Source organism: Lutra lutra, chromosome 10, assembly GCF_902655055.1.
Source record: "Lutra lutra chromosome 10, mLutLut1.2, whole genome shotgun sequence".
Lineage (NCBI taxonomy): Eukaryota > Metazoa > Chordata > Mammalia > Carnivora > Mustelidae > Lutra > Lutra lutra.
The window spans coordinates 59019993-59038685 of record NC_062287.1 but is presented as its reverse complement, the minus strand read 5'-3'; the positions used below and the strand labels follow the sequence as shown (position 1 = coordinate 59038685).

General features: G+C 37.8%; 1 protein-coding gene across 1 annotated transcript; it reads left to right on the top strand.

Moving 5' to 3' along the window:
- The first annotated feature begins 2016 nt into the window (after positions 1–2016).
- Positions 2017–2961, top strand: LOC125079723 (olfactory receptor 51F2-like). The gene has a single exon (XM_047693501.1). It carries the CDS (start codon positions 2017–2019, stop codon positions 2959–2961), a length of 945 nt encoding a protein of 314 aa, XP_047549457.1.
- Positions 2962–18693: the final 15732 nt, after the last annotated feature.

Genomic DNA, 18693 nt, shown 5'->3' with positions numbered 1-18693 from the left:
GATCTAATATATAGGGGATTTAGCCTAGGATAAAGGAAAGTATGCTAAATTAAGAAAATAAATGAATAGAAACATTGTTTATAGAATGCCTATGGAATTAAAAGAATGCAGAAATAGACATTTTGTTCATTGAAATAATCAAACTAGTTTTATCTATATCCATAAGTAAGTTATGAAATCAATTAGATCATAAAATTGTATTTAAATAGGCATAATAGAATTTATAGAATTTAATAGAAATTATCAGGGATGGCTTCTAAAGGAACAACGAATATCCTAGTTCTTTTTTTTTTAAGATTTATTTATTTATTTTAGAGAGAAAGAGAGAGCATGAATGTGGGGGGTAGAGGGAGAGAGAAACTCCATGCTGAGCCGAGAGCTGGATGCAGGGCTTGATTGCACGACCCTGAGATCATGACCTGAGCTGAAACCAAGAGTTGGACATTTAACCAACTGAACCACCCAGGCACTCCACCATGGGTTAATTTAAATTATAACATCCAACGGATTAACTTAAATTATAGCCCCTGATAATATGCTTAAGAACTTACAATTTGCTAAAATTAAGTCTCATTAGTTTATTTACATATCATACAATACATATGTAGTCTGGCATAAAATTGTTTGACTCTGAACCATAGAAACATTAAATAATTGGGAGATTTGCAAACATAGATATCTCTAACACATTTGCCTTATTTATTGATAGTGTATTATATTATTATTGAACTAGAATTATATCATTATTATTATCACTGAAAAGTGCAGTGTAGTTGTTAATAACACAGGTTCTAAAGTCTTATTTTCTCTGATTGCCAATATCAATTCTTTCATATTTTATGACCTTCAGCTATTAATCCAAACTTCTGAACTTCACCTTCTGCATCTGTAACAAATAAAAATACTTCTCCCTTAGATTTGTCCAAGGCTCAAATGAAGTAAGCTATGTAAAACACTTAGATAATTGTATGGAACATCTTCTTATTATTCACATAATATATATCCAAATAACTCTATAAGAAATCAAAAGTCAGATTAAAGACCAGGGCATACATGCTATAAAAGAAGATTATCATTTTTCTCATTGACATGGGCAGGTTCCATAATGGTAAACAAGGCAGTATTTTAGTTTACAAATTAAGAAGAGTATCAAGCTTCAGATCCCTGGAACTGAAGCATCTTCCCTCAGTTCCCATTAGTAAACATATGTCATGAGGCAGGATGAACTGGCATTATCTATGGTGGATTCTTAGGATACCCTGAAAAAAGATACTTCTCTGCTAAGTTAAAGTAAATTTTCACTTAGAATATGAGTTTAATAATTCTAAAATTGCAAGGCAAAATTATTTCCTGGGGTTTATTCCTACTCATCATTAGAGTATTTCAGGGAGGGCAAATAAAATAGAAATAAGCAGAAACATATTGAATATCTTCTATGAGGAAGAATTATACTAAGCAAAGTTTAGCTGAAAATAAACTCTTATTCTCATGAGACCATATTAATAAGTATAAACTTATAGTCTAGCTGAAGGATAAAGAAAGTAACAAAAATATTGATGAGTCCAAATTAGTAAATGATAAATAAGAAAATTTACCTGAGTATGAAATTAAATTGAACTTAATTAAATACCTTATTTCAGTGATGAATCCCACAGAGATAATATTGAGTGAAAGAAGCCAGATGCAAGGAGAACATACTGCATGATTCTATTTATATCAAGATCAAGAACAGAAAAAGTCATTATGGTAACAGAAGTCAGAATAATGGTTACAATAGGAGAGGATATTGCTGAGGATGAGGCGTTAGGAAGCCTTCTGGGTTGCTGGTAATGTTCTATCAGTTATCCTGAAAGTAGTTATATGAGTGCATACAGATGCATTAAGCTGTACTCATTAAGCTGTATTCTAAAGTTTTGAGGAATTTACTAAATGTGTATTAAACTTTAAACATAATTTTAAAATTCTAAACTTAAAAAATCAAGATTTGACAAGAGAATTCAGCTCCTGCAGATCATAATGCAAATTTTCCATAATTCTACTTTCCCTACTTTCCTCTTGACTGGGGTCCCTGGACTTGAATGGGCCCATGCCTGGATCTCAATCCCCTTCTGTTGCCTCTATTTAACTGCTCTTTCTGGGAATACCCTGATCCTGTTCGTGGTCTTCACTGAGCCAAGCCTCCATGAGCCCATGTACTATTTCCTTTCCATGCTGTCCACCACTGACATTGGCTTATGCATCTCTACACTGGTGACAATACTAGGAATATTCTGGCTCAATGCCCGGGAGATCAGCTTTAATGCCTGCTTATCACAAATGCTCTTCATTCACCTCTTCACTTTCATGGAATCTTCAGTGCTCTTGGCTATGGCTTTTGATCATTTTGTGGCCATTTCCAACCCATTGAGATATGCCAACATTCTAACTCATGCAAGGATTGCACAGATTGGTTTGGCAGTCATTACCAGGGGGACTGTCATTCTGACACCACTGGTCTTGCTTCTCAAGCGTCTATCGTTCTGTCGAAGCCATGTGCTCCGTCATTCCTACTGCTTCCACCCTGACGTAATGAAGCTCTCGTGTTCAGACACAAAGATCAACAGTGCATTTGGACTAACTGCAATCATCTCTACTGCTGGAGTGGACTCTATTTTTATCCTGCTTTCCTATGTCCTGATCATTTGCTCAGTTCTCAACATTGCATCCCCAGAGGAGAGAAAAAAGGCTTTCAGCACCTGCATTTCTCATATCACGGCTGTGGCCATATTCTACATCCCTTTAATCAGCCTGTCTTTTGTTCACAGATTTGGAAAACATTCTCCACCATATGTGCCCACACTGATTGCTAATATTTACTTGCTCATTCCCCCTGTGATGAATCCCATCATCTATAGTGTGAAAACAAAGCAGATTCAAAGAGCTGTGCTCAAACTTGTGTGTTCTAAGGGAACTCATATTTAACAATTACTGACCCATGAAGACCTATTTCAAAGTCAGTAAAATTTGATCATAAATTGGAGTTATAATCCATCCAATTTTAAAGTTGGGTGGAACTATGTGTCGTATGATTCAAATGTCTCCACAATGCTGTTAGTCTTACCTAGGGCAATCTTACCTTTTCTACCACCAAAATACTAAGTCAGATTCTCAGTATCTCTCAGTTACCCTATCCCTATAGATGGCTAACTCACTTCCTATCTCTCTACTCTTTCTATCAAAACTACACATCATTCACTTTGAATTAATTTTCCAAATATCCAGCACAAATAAAATTTAATAAGAAACCAATAAGCATCTTTTCCATGTTTATTTCTCATACACCATTCCTATCTCTAACAAAGTCCCTTCCACCCTTCTCCCCTCCAGCAACCCTGTTTGTATCTCAAGAAACATCTGAACAATTTAAGTGCCATTTAATTCATTTTGTATGTGTAAGACATTTTCTTACAAATGACCCCCCCCTTTTTTTTTACTTATATTATCCAGCAGTTGATCAGCATTCTGACTTTCCAAACTACATAGGCAAAGGACTATTTTAGAACTTGAGATCACAGTCTCTGGAATTTATCCCAGTTTGCATATGGCCCAATTTGACTAAGAGTAATTAAAGCCATTTTTTTTCATGAATGGTTTCACAAAACCAACTACTATACATAATTTAAAATTAAAATTTCCCAGGTGCCAAAGATAAGTTCACTGATTGTGACAAATGCACCACTTTGATCAGAGATGTTGATGATAGAGAAGGCTGTGCATAAGTTGGAGTGGGGGTATACAGGAACTGTGTAATTTCCACTGAATTTTGTTGCTATGAACCTAAAACTGCTCTTGAAAACCCCAAATCTATGAAAGTGCCGATTCCTGAGCCCCATTCCCAAATATTTTATTTTACTAGTTCTAGGATGAGGCCTATGAATCTGAACTTATAACAAGATCCCAGGGTATGTATAATATCCAGCCAGTTTGGGAAGCCACTGAACTAAACACAGTATAGCTTGTATCTCTCTGTTGTTTGTTTATTATCATCAACATAACATGTATTTGTTTTGATCTCTGTGGGAGAATGGTGGGGGTAGAGAAGAATCTTTAAATCTTTCTCTCTGTGGAAAAACTGGATCTAAAATACAGAGTAATCAAGTGATTTCAGTGGTCTCCTTCCCAAAGCAGGTATGAAAACTATATTCATACACTTTCCATGTTTTTTTCAATATTTATATTTTCCTGGCATATATTTCTATATTATTCAAGTTAAAAACAAAACCGCTTTAGCAATTGCAGTGCATTAAACCACATTAAACCACAGCAAGCAGATTTAGGCATGCAGAGTGTTTTTGAAGCACAAAGGCAAAACAAGAAAATACAGTTGACCAGAAAGATCACTTAGGAATAGATTTTTCTAAGGGGCAAATGATTCTCCTGAGAATGGGTTTCTCATAGATACCCTCCACTCAGAGGAGAATGATACAGCAGATCCTTGTCTCTTCCTCATCGTCTTCACTTGATGTAAGTACAGGGGCATCAGAAAGACAGTGGATATGCACTAATGTTAGATTTATGTGGGCTCATCTTGCAATAAGAAATTTGGCTTTATTAGAGAAAGTATTTCTAAGATGCAACCATGCAAACATAAGATGCTGTGGAACTGCCTTTGATTTAAGAACTTACTTCTCGGGGAGGAGTCAAGATGGCGGAGAAGTAGCAGGCTGAGACTACTTCGGGTAACTGGAGATCAGCTAAATAGCTTATCTAAAGATTGCAAACACCTACAAATCCAACGGGAGATTGAAGAGAAGAAGAACAGCAATTCCAGAAACAGAAAATCAACCACTTTCTGCAAGGTAGGACTGGCGGAGAAGTGAATCCAAAGCGACGGGAAGATAGACCGCGGGGGGAGAGGCCGGCTCCCGGCGAGCGGCGGAGCAACGGAGCAAAATCAGGACTTTTAAAAGTCTGTTCCGCTGAGGGACATCGCTCCAGAGGCTTAACTGGGGTGAAGCCCAGGCGGGGTCAGCGCGGCCTCAGCTCCCGCAGGGTCTCAGAAGGATCGGGGGTGTCTGAGTGTCGCAGAGCTTACCGGTATTAGAACGGGGAAGCCGGCTGCAGAGACAGAGCCGAGGAGTGACTCTCAGCTTGGGGTTGCCTTGGACCGGTCGCAGGCTCGGTCAGCTCGGAGCGCGGCCAGAGGCCAGGGTGGCGGGAGTCATTGGGCGTGTTCTCTGAGGGCGCACTGAGGAGTGGGGCCCCAGGCTCTCGGCTCCTCCGGGCCGGAGACCGGGAGGCCGCCATCTTTATTCCCGTCCTCCAGACTCTACGGAAAGTGCTCAGGGAACAAAAGCTCCCGAAAGCAAACCCAGCAAACCCGAGTGGATTACACAGCACGGCCCCGGGTAAGGGCGGTGCAACTCCGCCTGGAGCAAAGACGCTTGAGAATCACTACAACAGGCCCCTCCCTCAGAAGATCAACGGGAAACCCAGCCAGGACCAAGTTCACCTACCAAGGAGAGCGGCGGAATTCCAGAGGAGAAGAAAGCAAAGCACGGAACTCATGGCTTTCTCCCCATGATTTTTTAGCCTTGCAGTTAATTTAATTTTTTTTTCTTTTTCAATTTTTTTTTCTTTTTCTCTTCTTCTGCTAAATTTTTTTTAACTTTTACCGTTTTCTTTTTTTAACGTTTTTTAAATAGTTTATCTAATATATATTTTATTTTTCCTCTTTTTATATTTTTTCTTTATCGGCTTTCTTTTTTTAATAGATTAATAGTTTAATAGTTTAATAGTTTTAATAGTTTTTTAATAGTTTTTAATAGTTTTTTAATAGTTTTTTAATAGTTTAATAGTCTTTAATAGTTTTAATAGTTTAATAGTTTAATAGTTTTTTTTTTCTTTCTTTCTGAACCCCTTTTTATCCCCTTTCTCCCCCCTCACAATTCGGGATCTCTTCTTATTTGGCTAAAGCATATTTTCCTGGGGTTGTTGCCACCCTTTTAGTATTTTACTTGCTCCTTCATAAACTCTTATCTGGACAAAATGACAAGGCGGAAAAATTCACAACAAAAAAAAGAACAAGAGGCAGTACCAAAGGCTAGGGACCTAATCAATACAGACATTGGTAATATGTCAGATATAGAGTTCAGAATGATGATTCTCAAGGTTCTAGCTGGGCTTGAAAAAGGCATGGAAGATATTAAAGCAACCCTCTCAGGAGATATAAAAGCCCTTTCTGGAGAAATAAAAGAACTAAAATCTAACCAAGTTGAAATCAAAAAAGCTATTAATGAGGTGCAATAAAAAATGGAGGCTCTCACTGCTAGGATAAATGAGGCAGAAGAAAGAATTAGCGATATAGAAGACCAAATGACCGAGAATAAAGAAGCTGAACAAAAGAGGGACAAACAGCTACTGGACCATGAGGGGAGAATTCGAGAGATAAGTGACACCATAAGACGAAACAACATTAGAATAATTGGGATTCCAGAAGAAGAGGAAACAGAGAGGGGAGCAGAAGGTATATTGGAGAGAATTATTGGAGAGAATTTCCCCAATATGGCAAAGGGAACAAGCATCAAAATCCAGGAGGTTCAGAGAACCCCCCTCAAAATCAATAAGAATAGGTCTACACCCCGTCACCTAATAGTAAAATTGACAAGTCTTAGTGACAAAGAAAAGATCCTGAAAGCAGCCCGGGAAAAGAAGTCTGTAACGTACAATGGTAAAAATATTAGATTGGCAGCAGACTTATCCACAGAGACCTGGCAGGCCAGAAAGAGCTGGCATGATATATTCAGAGTACTAAATGAGAAAAACATGCAGCCAAGAATACTATATCCAGCTAGGCTATCATTGAAAATAGAAGGAGAGATTAAAAGCTTCCAGGACAAACAAAAACTGAAAGAATTTGCAATACCAAACCAGCTCTACAGGAAATATTGAAAGGGGTCCTCTAAGCAAAGAGAGACCCTCAAAGTAGTAGATCAGAAAGAAACAGAGACAATATACAATAACAGTCACCTTACAGGCAATACAATGGCACTAAATTCATATTTCTCAATACTTACCCTGAATGTTAATGGGCTAAATGCCCCAATCAAAAGACACAGGGTATCAGAATGGATAAAAAAACAAAAACCATCTATATGTTGCCTACAAGAAACTCATCTTAAACCCGAAGACACCTCCAGGTTTAAAGTGAGGGGGTGGAAAAGAATTTACCATGCTAATGGACATCAGAAGAAAGCAGGAGTGGCAATCCTTATAGCAGATCAATTAGATTTTAAGCCAAAGACTATAATAAGAGATGAAGAAGGACACTATATCATACTCAAAGGAACTGTCCAACAAGAAGATCTAACAATTTTAAATATCTATGCCCCTAACGTGGGAGCAGCCAACTATATAAACCAATTAATAACAAAATCAAAGAAACACATCGACAAGAATACAATAATAGTAGGGGATTTTAACACTCCCCTCACTGAAATGGACAGATCATCCAAGCAAAAGATCAACAAGGAAATCAAGGCCTTAAATGACACACTGGACCAGATGGACATCACAGATATATTCAGAACATTTCATCCCAAAGCAACAGAATACACATTCTTCTCTAGTGCACATGGAACATTCTCCAGAATAGATCACATTCTTGGTCCTAAATCAAGTCTCAACCGGTATCAAAAGATTGGGATCATTCCCTGCATATTTTCAGACCACAATGCTCTAAAGCTAGAACTCAATAACAAGAGGAAATTTGGAAAGAACCCAAATACATGGAGACTAAACAGCATCCTTCTAAAGAATGAATGGGTCAACCAGGAAATCAAAGAAGAATTGAAAAAATTTATGGAAACAAATGATAATGAAAACACAACAGTTCAGAATCTGTGGGACACAACAAAGGCAGTCCTGAGAGGAAAATATATAGCGGTACAAGCCTTTCTCAAGAAACAAGAAAGGTCTCAGGTACACAACCTAACCCTACACCTAAAGGAGCTGGAGAAAGAACAAGAAAGAAACCCTAAACCCAGCAGGAGAAGAGAAATCATAAAGATCAGAGCAGAAATCAATGAAATAGAAACCAAAAAAACAATAGAACAAATCAACGAAACTAGGAGCTGGTTCTTTGAAAGAATTAATAAGATTGATAAACCCCTGGCCAGACTTATCAAAAAGAAAAGAGAGAGGACCCAAATAAATAAAATCATGAATGAAAGAGGAGAGATCACAACGAACACCAAAGAAATACAGACAATTATAAGAACATACTATGAGCAACTCTACGCCAACAAATTTGACAATCTGGAAGAAATGGATGCATTCCTAGAGACATATAAACTACCACAACTGAACCAGGAAGAAATGGAAAGCCTTAACAGACCCATAACCAGTAAGGAGATTGAAACAGTCATCAAAAATCTCCAAACAAACAAAAGCCCAGGGCCAGACGGCTTCCCGGGGGAATTCTACCAAACATTTAAAGAAGAACTAATTCCTATTCTCCTGAAACTGTTCCAAAAAATAGCAATAGAAGGAAAACTTCCAAACTCATTTGATGAGGCCAGCATCACCTTGATCCCAAAACCAGACAAGGATCCCAACAAAAAAGAGAACTACAGACCAATATCCTTGATGAACACAGATGCAAAAATTCTCGCCAAAATACTAGCCAATAGGATTCAACAGTACATTAAAAGGATTATTCACCACGACCAAGTGGGATTTATTCCAGGGCTGCAAGTCTGGTTCAACATCCACAAATCAATCAATGTGATACAACACATCAATAAAAGAAAGAACAAGAACCATATGATACTCTCCATAGATGCTGAAAAAGCATTTGACAAAGTACAGCATCCCTTCCTGATCAAAACTCTTCAAAGTGTAGGGATAGACGGCACATACCTCAATATTATCAAAGCCATCTATGAAAACCCACCGCAAATATCATTCTCAATGGAGAAAAACTGAAAGCTTTTCCGCTAAGGTCAGGAACACGGCAGGGATGTCCGTTATCACCACTGCTATTCAACATAGTACTAGAAGTCCTAGCCTCAGCAATCAGACAACAAAAGGAAATTAAAGGCATCCAAATCAGCAAAGAAGAAGTCAAACTCTCACTCTTCGCAGATGATATGATACTCTATGTGGGAAACCCAAAAGACTCCACTCCAAAACTGTAGAACTTGTACAGGAATTCAGTCAAGTGTCAGGATATAAAATCAATGCACAGAAATCAGTTGCATTTCTCTACACCAACAACAAGACAGAAGAGAGAGAAATTAAGGAGTCCATCCCATTTACAATTGCACCCAAAACTATAAGATACCTAGGAATATACCTAAACAAAGAGACTAAGAATCTATACTCAGAAAACTATAAAGTACTCATGAAAGAAATTGAGGAAGACACAAAGAAATGGAAAAATGTTCCATGCTCCTGGATTGGAAGAATAAATATTGTGAAAATGTCTATGCTACCTAAAGCAATCTACACATTTAATGCAATTCCTATCAAAGTACCATCCATTTTTTTCAAAGAAATGGAACAAATAATCCTAAAATTTATATGGAACCAGAAAAGACCTCGAATAGCCAAAGGAATATTGAAAAAGAAAGCCAAAGTTGGTGGCATCACAATTCCGGACTTCAAGCTCTATTACAAAGCTGTCATCATCAAGACAGCATGGTACTGGCACAAAAACAGACACATAGATCAATGGAACAGAATAGAGAGCCCAGAAATGGACCCTCAACTCTATGGTCAACTCATCTTCGACAAAGCAGGAAAGAATGTCCAATGGAACAAAGACAGCCTCTTCAATAAATGGTGTTGGGAAAATTGGACAGCCACATGCACAAAAATGAAATTGGATCATTTCCTTACACCACACACGAAAATAGACTCAAAATGGATGAAGGATCTCAATGTGAGAAAGGAATCCATCAAAATCCTCGAGGAGAACACAGGCAGCAACCTCTTCGACCTCAGCCGCAGCAACATCTTCCTAGGAACATCACCAAAGGCAAGGGAAGCAAGGGCAAAAATGAACTTTTGGGATTTTATCAAGATCAAAAGCTTTTGCACAGCAAAGGAAACAGTGAACAAAACCAAAAGACAACTGACAGAATGGGAGAAGATATTTGCAAATGACATATCGGATAAAGGGCTAGTGTCCAAAATCTATAAAGAACTTAGCAAACTCAACACCCAAAGAACAAAGAATCCAATCAAGAAATGGGCAGAGGACATGAACAGACATTTCTGCAAAGAAGACATCCAGATGGCCAACAGACACATGGAAAAGTGCTCCATATCACTCGGCATCAGGGAAATACAAATCAAAACCACCATGAGATATCACCTCACACCAGTCAGAATGGCTAAAATTAACAAGTCAGGAAATGACAGATGCTGGCGAGGATGCGGAGAAAGGGGAACCCTCCTACACTGTTGGTGGGAATGCAAGCTGGTGCAACCACTCTGGAAAACAGCATGGAGGTTCCTCAAAATGTTGAAAATAGAACTACCCTATGACCCTGCAATTGCACTGCTGGGTATTTACCCTAAAGATACAAACATAGTGATCCGAAGGGGCACATGCACCCGAATGTTTATAGCAGCAATGTCTACAATAGCCAAACTATGGAAAGAACCTAGATGTCCATCAACAGACGAATGGATAAAGACGATGTGGTATATATACACAATGGAATCCTATGCAGCCATCAAAAGAAATGAAATCGTTCCATTTGCGACGACGTGGATGGAACTAGAGGGTATCATGCTTAGCGAAATAAGTCAATCGGAGAAAGACAACTATCATATGATCTCCCTGATATGAGGGAGAGGAGATGCAACATGGGGGGTTGAGGGGGTAGGAGAAGAGTAAATGAAACAAGATGGGATTGGGAGGGAGACAAACCATAAGTGACTCTTAATCTCACAAAACAAACTGAGGGTTGATGGGTGGAGGGGGTTGGGAGAGGGGGTGGGGTTATGGATATTGGGGAGGGTATGTGCTATGGTGAGTGTTGTGAAGTGTGTAAACCTGGCGATTCGCAGACCTGTACCCCTGGGGATAAAAATATATGTTTATAAAGCTGTAAAAAAAAAAAAAAAAAAAAAAAAGGATGAATACCCAAGTTTTGTAGCAACATGGACGGGACTGGAAGAGATTATGCTGAGTGAAATAAGTCAAGCAGAAAGAGTCAATTATCATATGGTTTCACTTATTTGAGGGAAATTGGAAGGGGAGGTGAACCATGAGAGACTATGGACTCTGAAAAACGATCTGAGAATTTTGTTAAGGGGTGGGGGGTGGGAGGTTGGGGGCACCAGGTGGTGGGTATTGTAGAGGGCACGGATTGCATGGAGCACTGGGTGTGGTGCAAAAATAATGAATACTGTTATGCTGAAAAAATAAAAAATTAAATAAAAAAAAAAGAACTTACTTCTCTAAGTATCCTAGTATTGTAGAGTTGTCAACAAAGCTTAGAAATAAAAAATAGAGATTCTTTCCAATGTACTGAATCTCAATTCTGAAAAAGCTCATAAACAGTAAAGTTCTGAAAATAAAAACATCCACTGCATGTATTCAATTTAAAATCCAGCTAGGATTCCTTAGATAAGATAAAATACCTAAAGTGTATTATCTATGGTACTAGAAATGGGGAGTCTGAATAGCCCCAACACTGAATCTGAGTCATCAATGTAGAATTCTGCCATAAAAAGAACAATATAGGGGTGTCTGGGTGGGTCAGTGGGTTAAAGCCTCTGCCTTCGGCTCAGGTCATGATCTCAGGATTCTGGGATCAAACCCCACATCAGGCTCTCTGCTTAGCAGGGAGCCTACTTCCTCCTCTCTCTCTGCCTGCCTCTCTGCCTACTTGTGATCTCTGCCTGTCAAATAAATAAATAAAATCTCTTAAAAATTATAAAAAAAGAATAATATAATTTCTTTAAGCAAAAACATGAAATATGAGATATCTAGGGTCAAATGCCCAAATCCCAATGCTGAATTTCAAAGAGATAAATAATTCATCCAAAAATGGAGAATTGTTATTAGTAAGGCATGAGATTTTATTTCTTTTTGTTGTAGTGGGGATGATGCTGGCCCATTCAGAATAAGAGACTATAATATTCTTTTTTTATTATTATGTTCAGTTAGCCAGCATATAGCACATCATAAGTTTTTGATGTAGTGTTACTATAATATTCTTAGAGATCAAGACACTCAAGCCAAACTGATAATGAAGAGATTCATTTGAAGTCAATTAACTTAGGTTAAATATGTCAGCAGTGGCTATGAAAATGTGCAGCCCTAATAGAAGTACGAATAGCTCAAATCCCTGACTCCAGGAGACATTATTTAACATACACAATTAATTTTACCAGTGGTCTTAATAATTTAGCATGTAAGGAAATAATACCTTTCCATCTCTTCTCAACTGGCAAGGAAATAAGTTTTAAACCAACAAAAATAAGGAAGTGAAAAATGAATCTATCAAATATCAAGTGTTTGAAACCCTAATACATATGCATTTATATGAGTATTTGTAGCCAAAGAACAATGATAATGCATGACTATTGTAGAAAAAAAAATCACATGAATACTTGACATTTTAGTTATTCACATACATATGCAGCATAAAAGTTTATTTTTTTAAAGATTTTATTTATTTATTTATTTGAGAGAGAGACAGCATGAACAGAGGGGAGGGGCAGAAGGAGAGAAAGCAGACTCTCCACTGATCAGGGAGGCTGATGAAGGACTGGATCTCAGGATCCTGGGATCATGACCTGAGCCAAAGGCAGATGCTTAACTGAATGACTGAGCCACCCAGATGCCCAAAAGTTTATTTTTTTAAAGTTACTCTACAAATTTCACCACATCAAGAGGTATTGATATGCAGCACAGCAGAATTTTAACCAATTTTAAATTTACATAAATGGAATTCAAATCCTAGCTTTCCCATTGTATGAAAATATTGCAGTTTGTTTATCTCTCTAATTTTTACCTTTCTGGGATAAAAAATTAGAATCTTATACACAACATGATTTTCAAAATAATTAAGATATTCCACCTAAAACACAAAATTCATGTAAAGCTTGACACATTGTGGGATTTCATAAATGATCGCCACCTTTCCAAGAAGCTATATTATTATCTCCAATTTACCAATGAGGAAGATAGATAGATAGATAGATAGATGATAGATAGACAGATAGATAGATAGATAGGGATTTATTATGAGGAATTGGTTCACACAATTATGAAGGATGAGAAGTTCCACAGGCTGCCATCTCTAAGCTGGAGATCCAGGAAAGCCACTGCTGTAGTACCAGTCCAAGTATGAAGGCCTGAAAACTAGGAGAACTGATGGTGTAAGTCCAAGCCCAAGGGCAGAAGACTCACGTCCCAGCTCAGCAGTCAGGCAGAGTGAGAAAGAACTCTTCATTCCTCAGCTTGGTTCTATTCAGGCCCTCAACTAACTGAATGGGGCCCACGCACAGTGGGGAGGATAATCTGCTTTATTCAGACTGACTCAATGCTAATGCTACTGACTCAAATGCTAATCCCTTCACAAACATATCCAGAAATAACATTTGACGTGGCTCAGTCAAGTTGACACATAAAACTGTCACACATACACACACCTAAATCCATTTCATGCCAACTCTACTTAGAATTCAGGTCTCAATCTAGACATCATTATTTACTGGAAACCATTCCTTATCCCTCACAAAGAGCTTCCTGTTTTCTTTATGTGCTCTCATAGCATTCTAGATTTATTCTTTACATTATGTAATTCCATGTTACTTGTCTGTGTCTCTTGTTAACTAAAAATTTTCAGGATCGTAGACATCATTGTGCTTAACATTTAATTTCCTGTTTCTGATCCACAGTAGATGTGCAGTACATATTTTCCTAATGACTGAGTGCATTTTCAGTATTTATGCTTAAAGTGACGGTATTGACATGTAGTACTGGAAGCTCAACTCCTCCTCTGTTACTGGATCATTCCATGGGTTAAAGCACTTCTTAGTGCTTTATAAGTTCCCTCCTTCTGGCTCTAGGTTTGCCTTCTCTTTGGCACATAGATCAAATGTAGTTCTTCTCAAATGTAGTTAACATTTCAAACATTTGACACAACCATGTGTTTGTTCTTAGTTTTTTTTCTCCTTGTTGATTCTAAACTTTATCATTTCCAACTCTTCTTTTTTTCTTTATAAATCCATCCCTTCAATTCAGCTTGATAAGAATAAGACTAATAAAATTAAGCACTTGCTTTTATCACAAGAAGACCATGTAATAAAATTAATGTCATTCTATGAAAGAAATTAAAATATCTCTCAGCTACATTCCAATTTAAATATTCCAGGATTCTACATTACTCTAAAATGTTATAAATTAAAGCCAATGTCCTATGCTGTTTTAGAAGAGACTTTGAAAACCAAAACAGTATGATTTCTTGAACTCTACTGCTGCTACTGTCCTGTCAATGGACACTGGTTTTAAATACTAACTTTCTTGAGTATTTATTTTATTTAAATTAAATCTACTTAAATTTGTATTGATGATTCTAGACATAAGAGCATTTTTTCCTAATAATTCCACTATCCGTCAATATATTTAAAAAACCTTAAAACTCATCTTTGAGAATTACCTGATACACAGGGATTTTTATTTTTATTTTTGCATTTATTTATTTTTGAATGATGCCAGAAAACTGAAAAATTTATTCCATTCCACCTAATACACTTTTCAGTCAAATAATAATGGAATTAATCATCTTATAATCAGCATAGTAACTATTCCATAATGACCACAGTACACAATTGAAATTCCTCCATAATCTCTCAAATACTTAAAGATATTAAGTAGTGCCCACAACTTTGTTTCTATAATTTTTTTTTAAATTTTATTTTTTATAAACATATATTTTTATCCCCAGGGGTACAGGTCTGTGAATCGACAGGTTTACACACTTCATAGCACTCACCGTAGCACATACCCTCCCCAATATCCATACCCCCACCCCCCCCAAACCCCCCTCCCCCCATCAACCCTCAGTTTGTTTTGTGAGATTAAGAGTCACTTATGGTTTGTCTCCCTCCCAATCCCATCTTGTTTCATTTACTCTTCTCCTACCCCCTCAACCCCCCATGTTGCATCTCCTCTCCCTCATATCAGGGAGATCATATGACAGTTGTCTTTCTCCGATTGACTTATTTCGCTAAGCATGATACCCTCTAGTTCCATCCACGTCGTCGCAAATGGCACGATTTCATTTCTTTTGATGGCTGCATAGGATTCCATTGTGTATATATACCACATCTTCTTTATCCATTCGTCTGTAGATGGACATCTAGGGTCTTTCCATAGTTTGGCTATTGTAGACATTGCTGCTATAAACATTCAGGTGCACGTGCCCCTTCGGATCACTACATTTGTATCTTTAGGGTAAAAACCCAGCAGTGCAATTGCTGGGTCATAGGGTAGTTCTACTTTCAACATTTTGAGGAACCTCCATGCTGTTTTCCAGAGTGGTTGCACCACCTTGCATTCCCACCAACACTGTAGGAGGGTTCCCCTTTCTCCGCATCCTCGCCAGCATCTGTCATTTCCTGACTTGTTCATTTTAGCCATTCTGACTGGTGTGAGGTGATATCTCATTATGGTTTTGATTTGTATTTCCCTGATGCCGAGGGATGTGGAGCACTTTTTCATGGGTCTGTTGGCCATCTGGATGTCTTCTTTGCAGAAATGTCTGTTCATGTCCTCTGCCCATTTCTTGATTGGATTATTTGTTCTTTGGGTGTTGAGTTTGCTAAGTTCTTTATAGATTTTGGACATTAGCCCTTTATCTGATATGTCATTTGCAAATGTTTTCTCCCATTCTTTCAGTTGTCTTTTGGTTTTGTTCACTGTTTCCTTTGCTGTGCAAAAGCTTTTGATCTTGATAAAATCCCAAAAGTTCATTTTTGCCCTTGCTTCCCTTGCTTTTGGCGATGTTCCTAGGAAGATGTTGCTGCGGCTGAGGTCGAAGAGGTTGTTGCCTGTGTTCTCCTCAAGGATTTTGATGGATTCCTTTCTCACATTGAGATCCTTCATCCATTTTGAGTCTATTTTCGTGTGTGGTGTAAGGAAATGATCCAATTTCATTTTTCTGCATGTGGCTGTCCCATTTTCCCAACACCATTTATTGAAGAGGCTGTCTTTTTTCCATTGGACATTCTTTCCTGCTTTGTTGAAGATGAGTTGACCATAGAGTTGAGGGTCCATTTCTGGGCTCTCTATTCTGTTCCATTGATCTATGTGTCTGTTTTTGTGCCAGTACTATGCTGTCTTGATGATAACAACTTTGTAATAGAGCTTGAATTCCGGAATTGTGATGCCACCAACTTTGGCTTTCTTTTACAATATTCCTTTGGCTATTCGAGGTCTTTTCTGGTTCCATATAAATTTTAGGATTATTTGTTCCATTTCTTTGAAAAAAATGGATGGTACTTTGATAGGAATTGCATTAAATGTGTAGATTGCTTTAGGTAGCATAGACATTTTCACAATATTTATTCTTCCAATCCAGGAGCATGGAACATTTTTCCATTTCTTTGTGTCTTCCTCAATTTCTTTCATGAGTACTTTATAGTTTTCTGAGTATAGATTCTTAGTCTCTTTGTTTAGGTATATTCCTAGGTATCTTATAGTTTTGGGTGCAATTGTAAATGGGATGGACTCCTTAATTTCTCTCTCTTCTGTCTTGTTGTTGGTGTAGAGAAATGCAACTGATTTCTGTGCATTGATTTTATATCCTGACACTTGACTGAATTCCTGTACAAGTTCTACAGTTTTGGAGTGGAGTCTTTTGGGTTTCCCACATAGAGTATCATATCATCTGCGAAGAGTGAGAGTTTGACTTCTTCTTTGCTGATTTGGATGCCTTTAATTTCCTTTTGTTGTCTGATTGCTGAGGCTAGGACTTCTAGTACTATGTTGAATAGCAGTGGTGATAACGGACATCCCTGCCGTGTTCCTGACCTTAGCGGAAAAGCTTTCAGTTTTTCTCCATTGAGAATGATATTTGCGGTGGGTTTTCATAGATGGCTTTGATAATATTGAGGTATGTGCCGTCTATCCCTACACTTTGATGAGTTTTGATCAGGAAGGGATGCTGTACTTTGTCAAATGCTTTTTCAGCATCTATGGAGAGTATCATATGGTTCTTGTTCTTTCTTTTATTGATGTGTTGTATCACATTGATTGATTTGTGGATGTTGAACCAGCCTTGCAGCCCTGGAATAAATCCCACTTGGTCGGGGTGAATAATCCTTTTAAGGTACTGTTGAATCCTATTGGCTAGTATTTTGGCGAGAATTTTTGCATCTGTGTTCATCAAGGATATTGGTCTGTAGTTCTCTTGTTTGATGGGATCTTTGTCTGGTTTTGGGATCAAGGTGATGCTGGCCTCATAAAATGAGTTTGGAAGTTTTCCTTCTATTTCTATTTTTTGGAACAGTTTCAGGAGAATAGGAATTAGTTCTTCTTTAAATGTTTGTTAGAATTCCCCCGGGAAGCCATCTGGCCCTGGGCTTTTGTTTGTTTGGAGATTTTTGATGACTGTTTCAATCTCCTTACTGGTTATGGGTCTGTTAAGGCTTTCCATTTCTTCCTGGTTCAGTTGTGGTAGTTTATATGTCTCTAGGAATGCATCCATTTCTTCCAGATTGCCAAATTTGTTGGCGTAGAGTTGCTCATAGTATGTTCTTATAATTGTCTGTATTTCTTTGGTGTTCGTTGTGATCTCTCCTCTTTCATTCATGATTTTATTTATTTGGGTCCTCTCTCTTTTCTTTTTGATAAGTCTGGCCAGGGGTTTATCAATCTTATTAAACCTTCCAAAGAACCAGCTCCTAGTTTCGTTGATTTGTTCTATTGTTTTTTTGGTTTCTATTTCATTGATTTCTGCTCTGATCTTTATGATTTCTCTTCTCCTGCTGGGTTTAGGGTTTCTTTCTTGTTCTTTCTCCAGCTCCTTTAGGTGTAGGGTTAGGTTGTGTACCTGAGACCTTTCTTGTTTCTTGAGAAAGGCTTGTACCGCTATATATTTTCCTCTCAGGACTGCCTTTGTTGTGTCCCACAGATTCTGAACCGTTGTGTTTTCATTATCATTTGTTTCCATGAATTTTTTCAATTCTTCTTTAATATCCTGGTTGACCCATTCATTCTTTAGAAGGATGCTGTTTAGTCTCCATGTATTTGGGTTCTTTCCAAATTTCCTCTTGTTATTGAGTTCTAGCTTCAGAGCATTGTGGTCTGAAAATATGCAGGGAATGATCCCAATCTTTTGATAACGGTTGAGACTTGATTTAGGACCAAGAATGTGATCTATTCTGGAGAATGTTCCATGTGCACTAGAGAAGAATGTGTATTCTGTTGCTTTGGGATGAAATGTTCTGAATATATCTGTGATGTCCATCTGGTCCAGTGTGTCATTTAAGGCCTTGATTTCCTTGTTGATCTTTTGCTTGGATGATCTGTCCATTTCAGTGAGGGGAGTGTTAAAATCCCCTACTATGATTGTATTCTTGTCGATGTGTTTCTTTGATTTTGTTATTAATTGGTTTATATAGTTGGCTGCTCCCACGTTAGGGGCATAGATATTTAAAATTGTTAGATCTTCTTGTTGGACAGTT

What these genes read in the sequence shown, in the direction of transcription:
- LOC125079723 (XM_047693501.1), top strand. Translation starts at nt 2,017, where the DNA reads ATGCAAATTTTCCATAATTCTACTTTCCCTACTTTCCTCTTGACTGGG.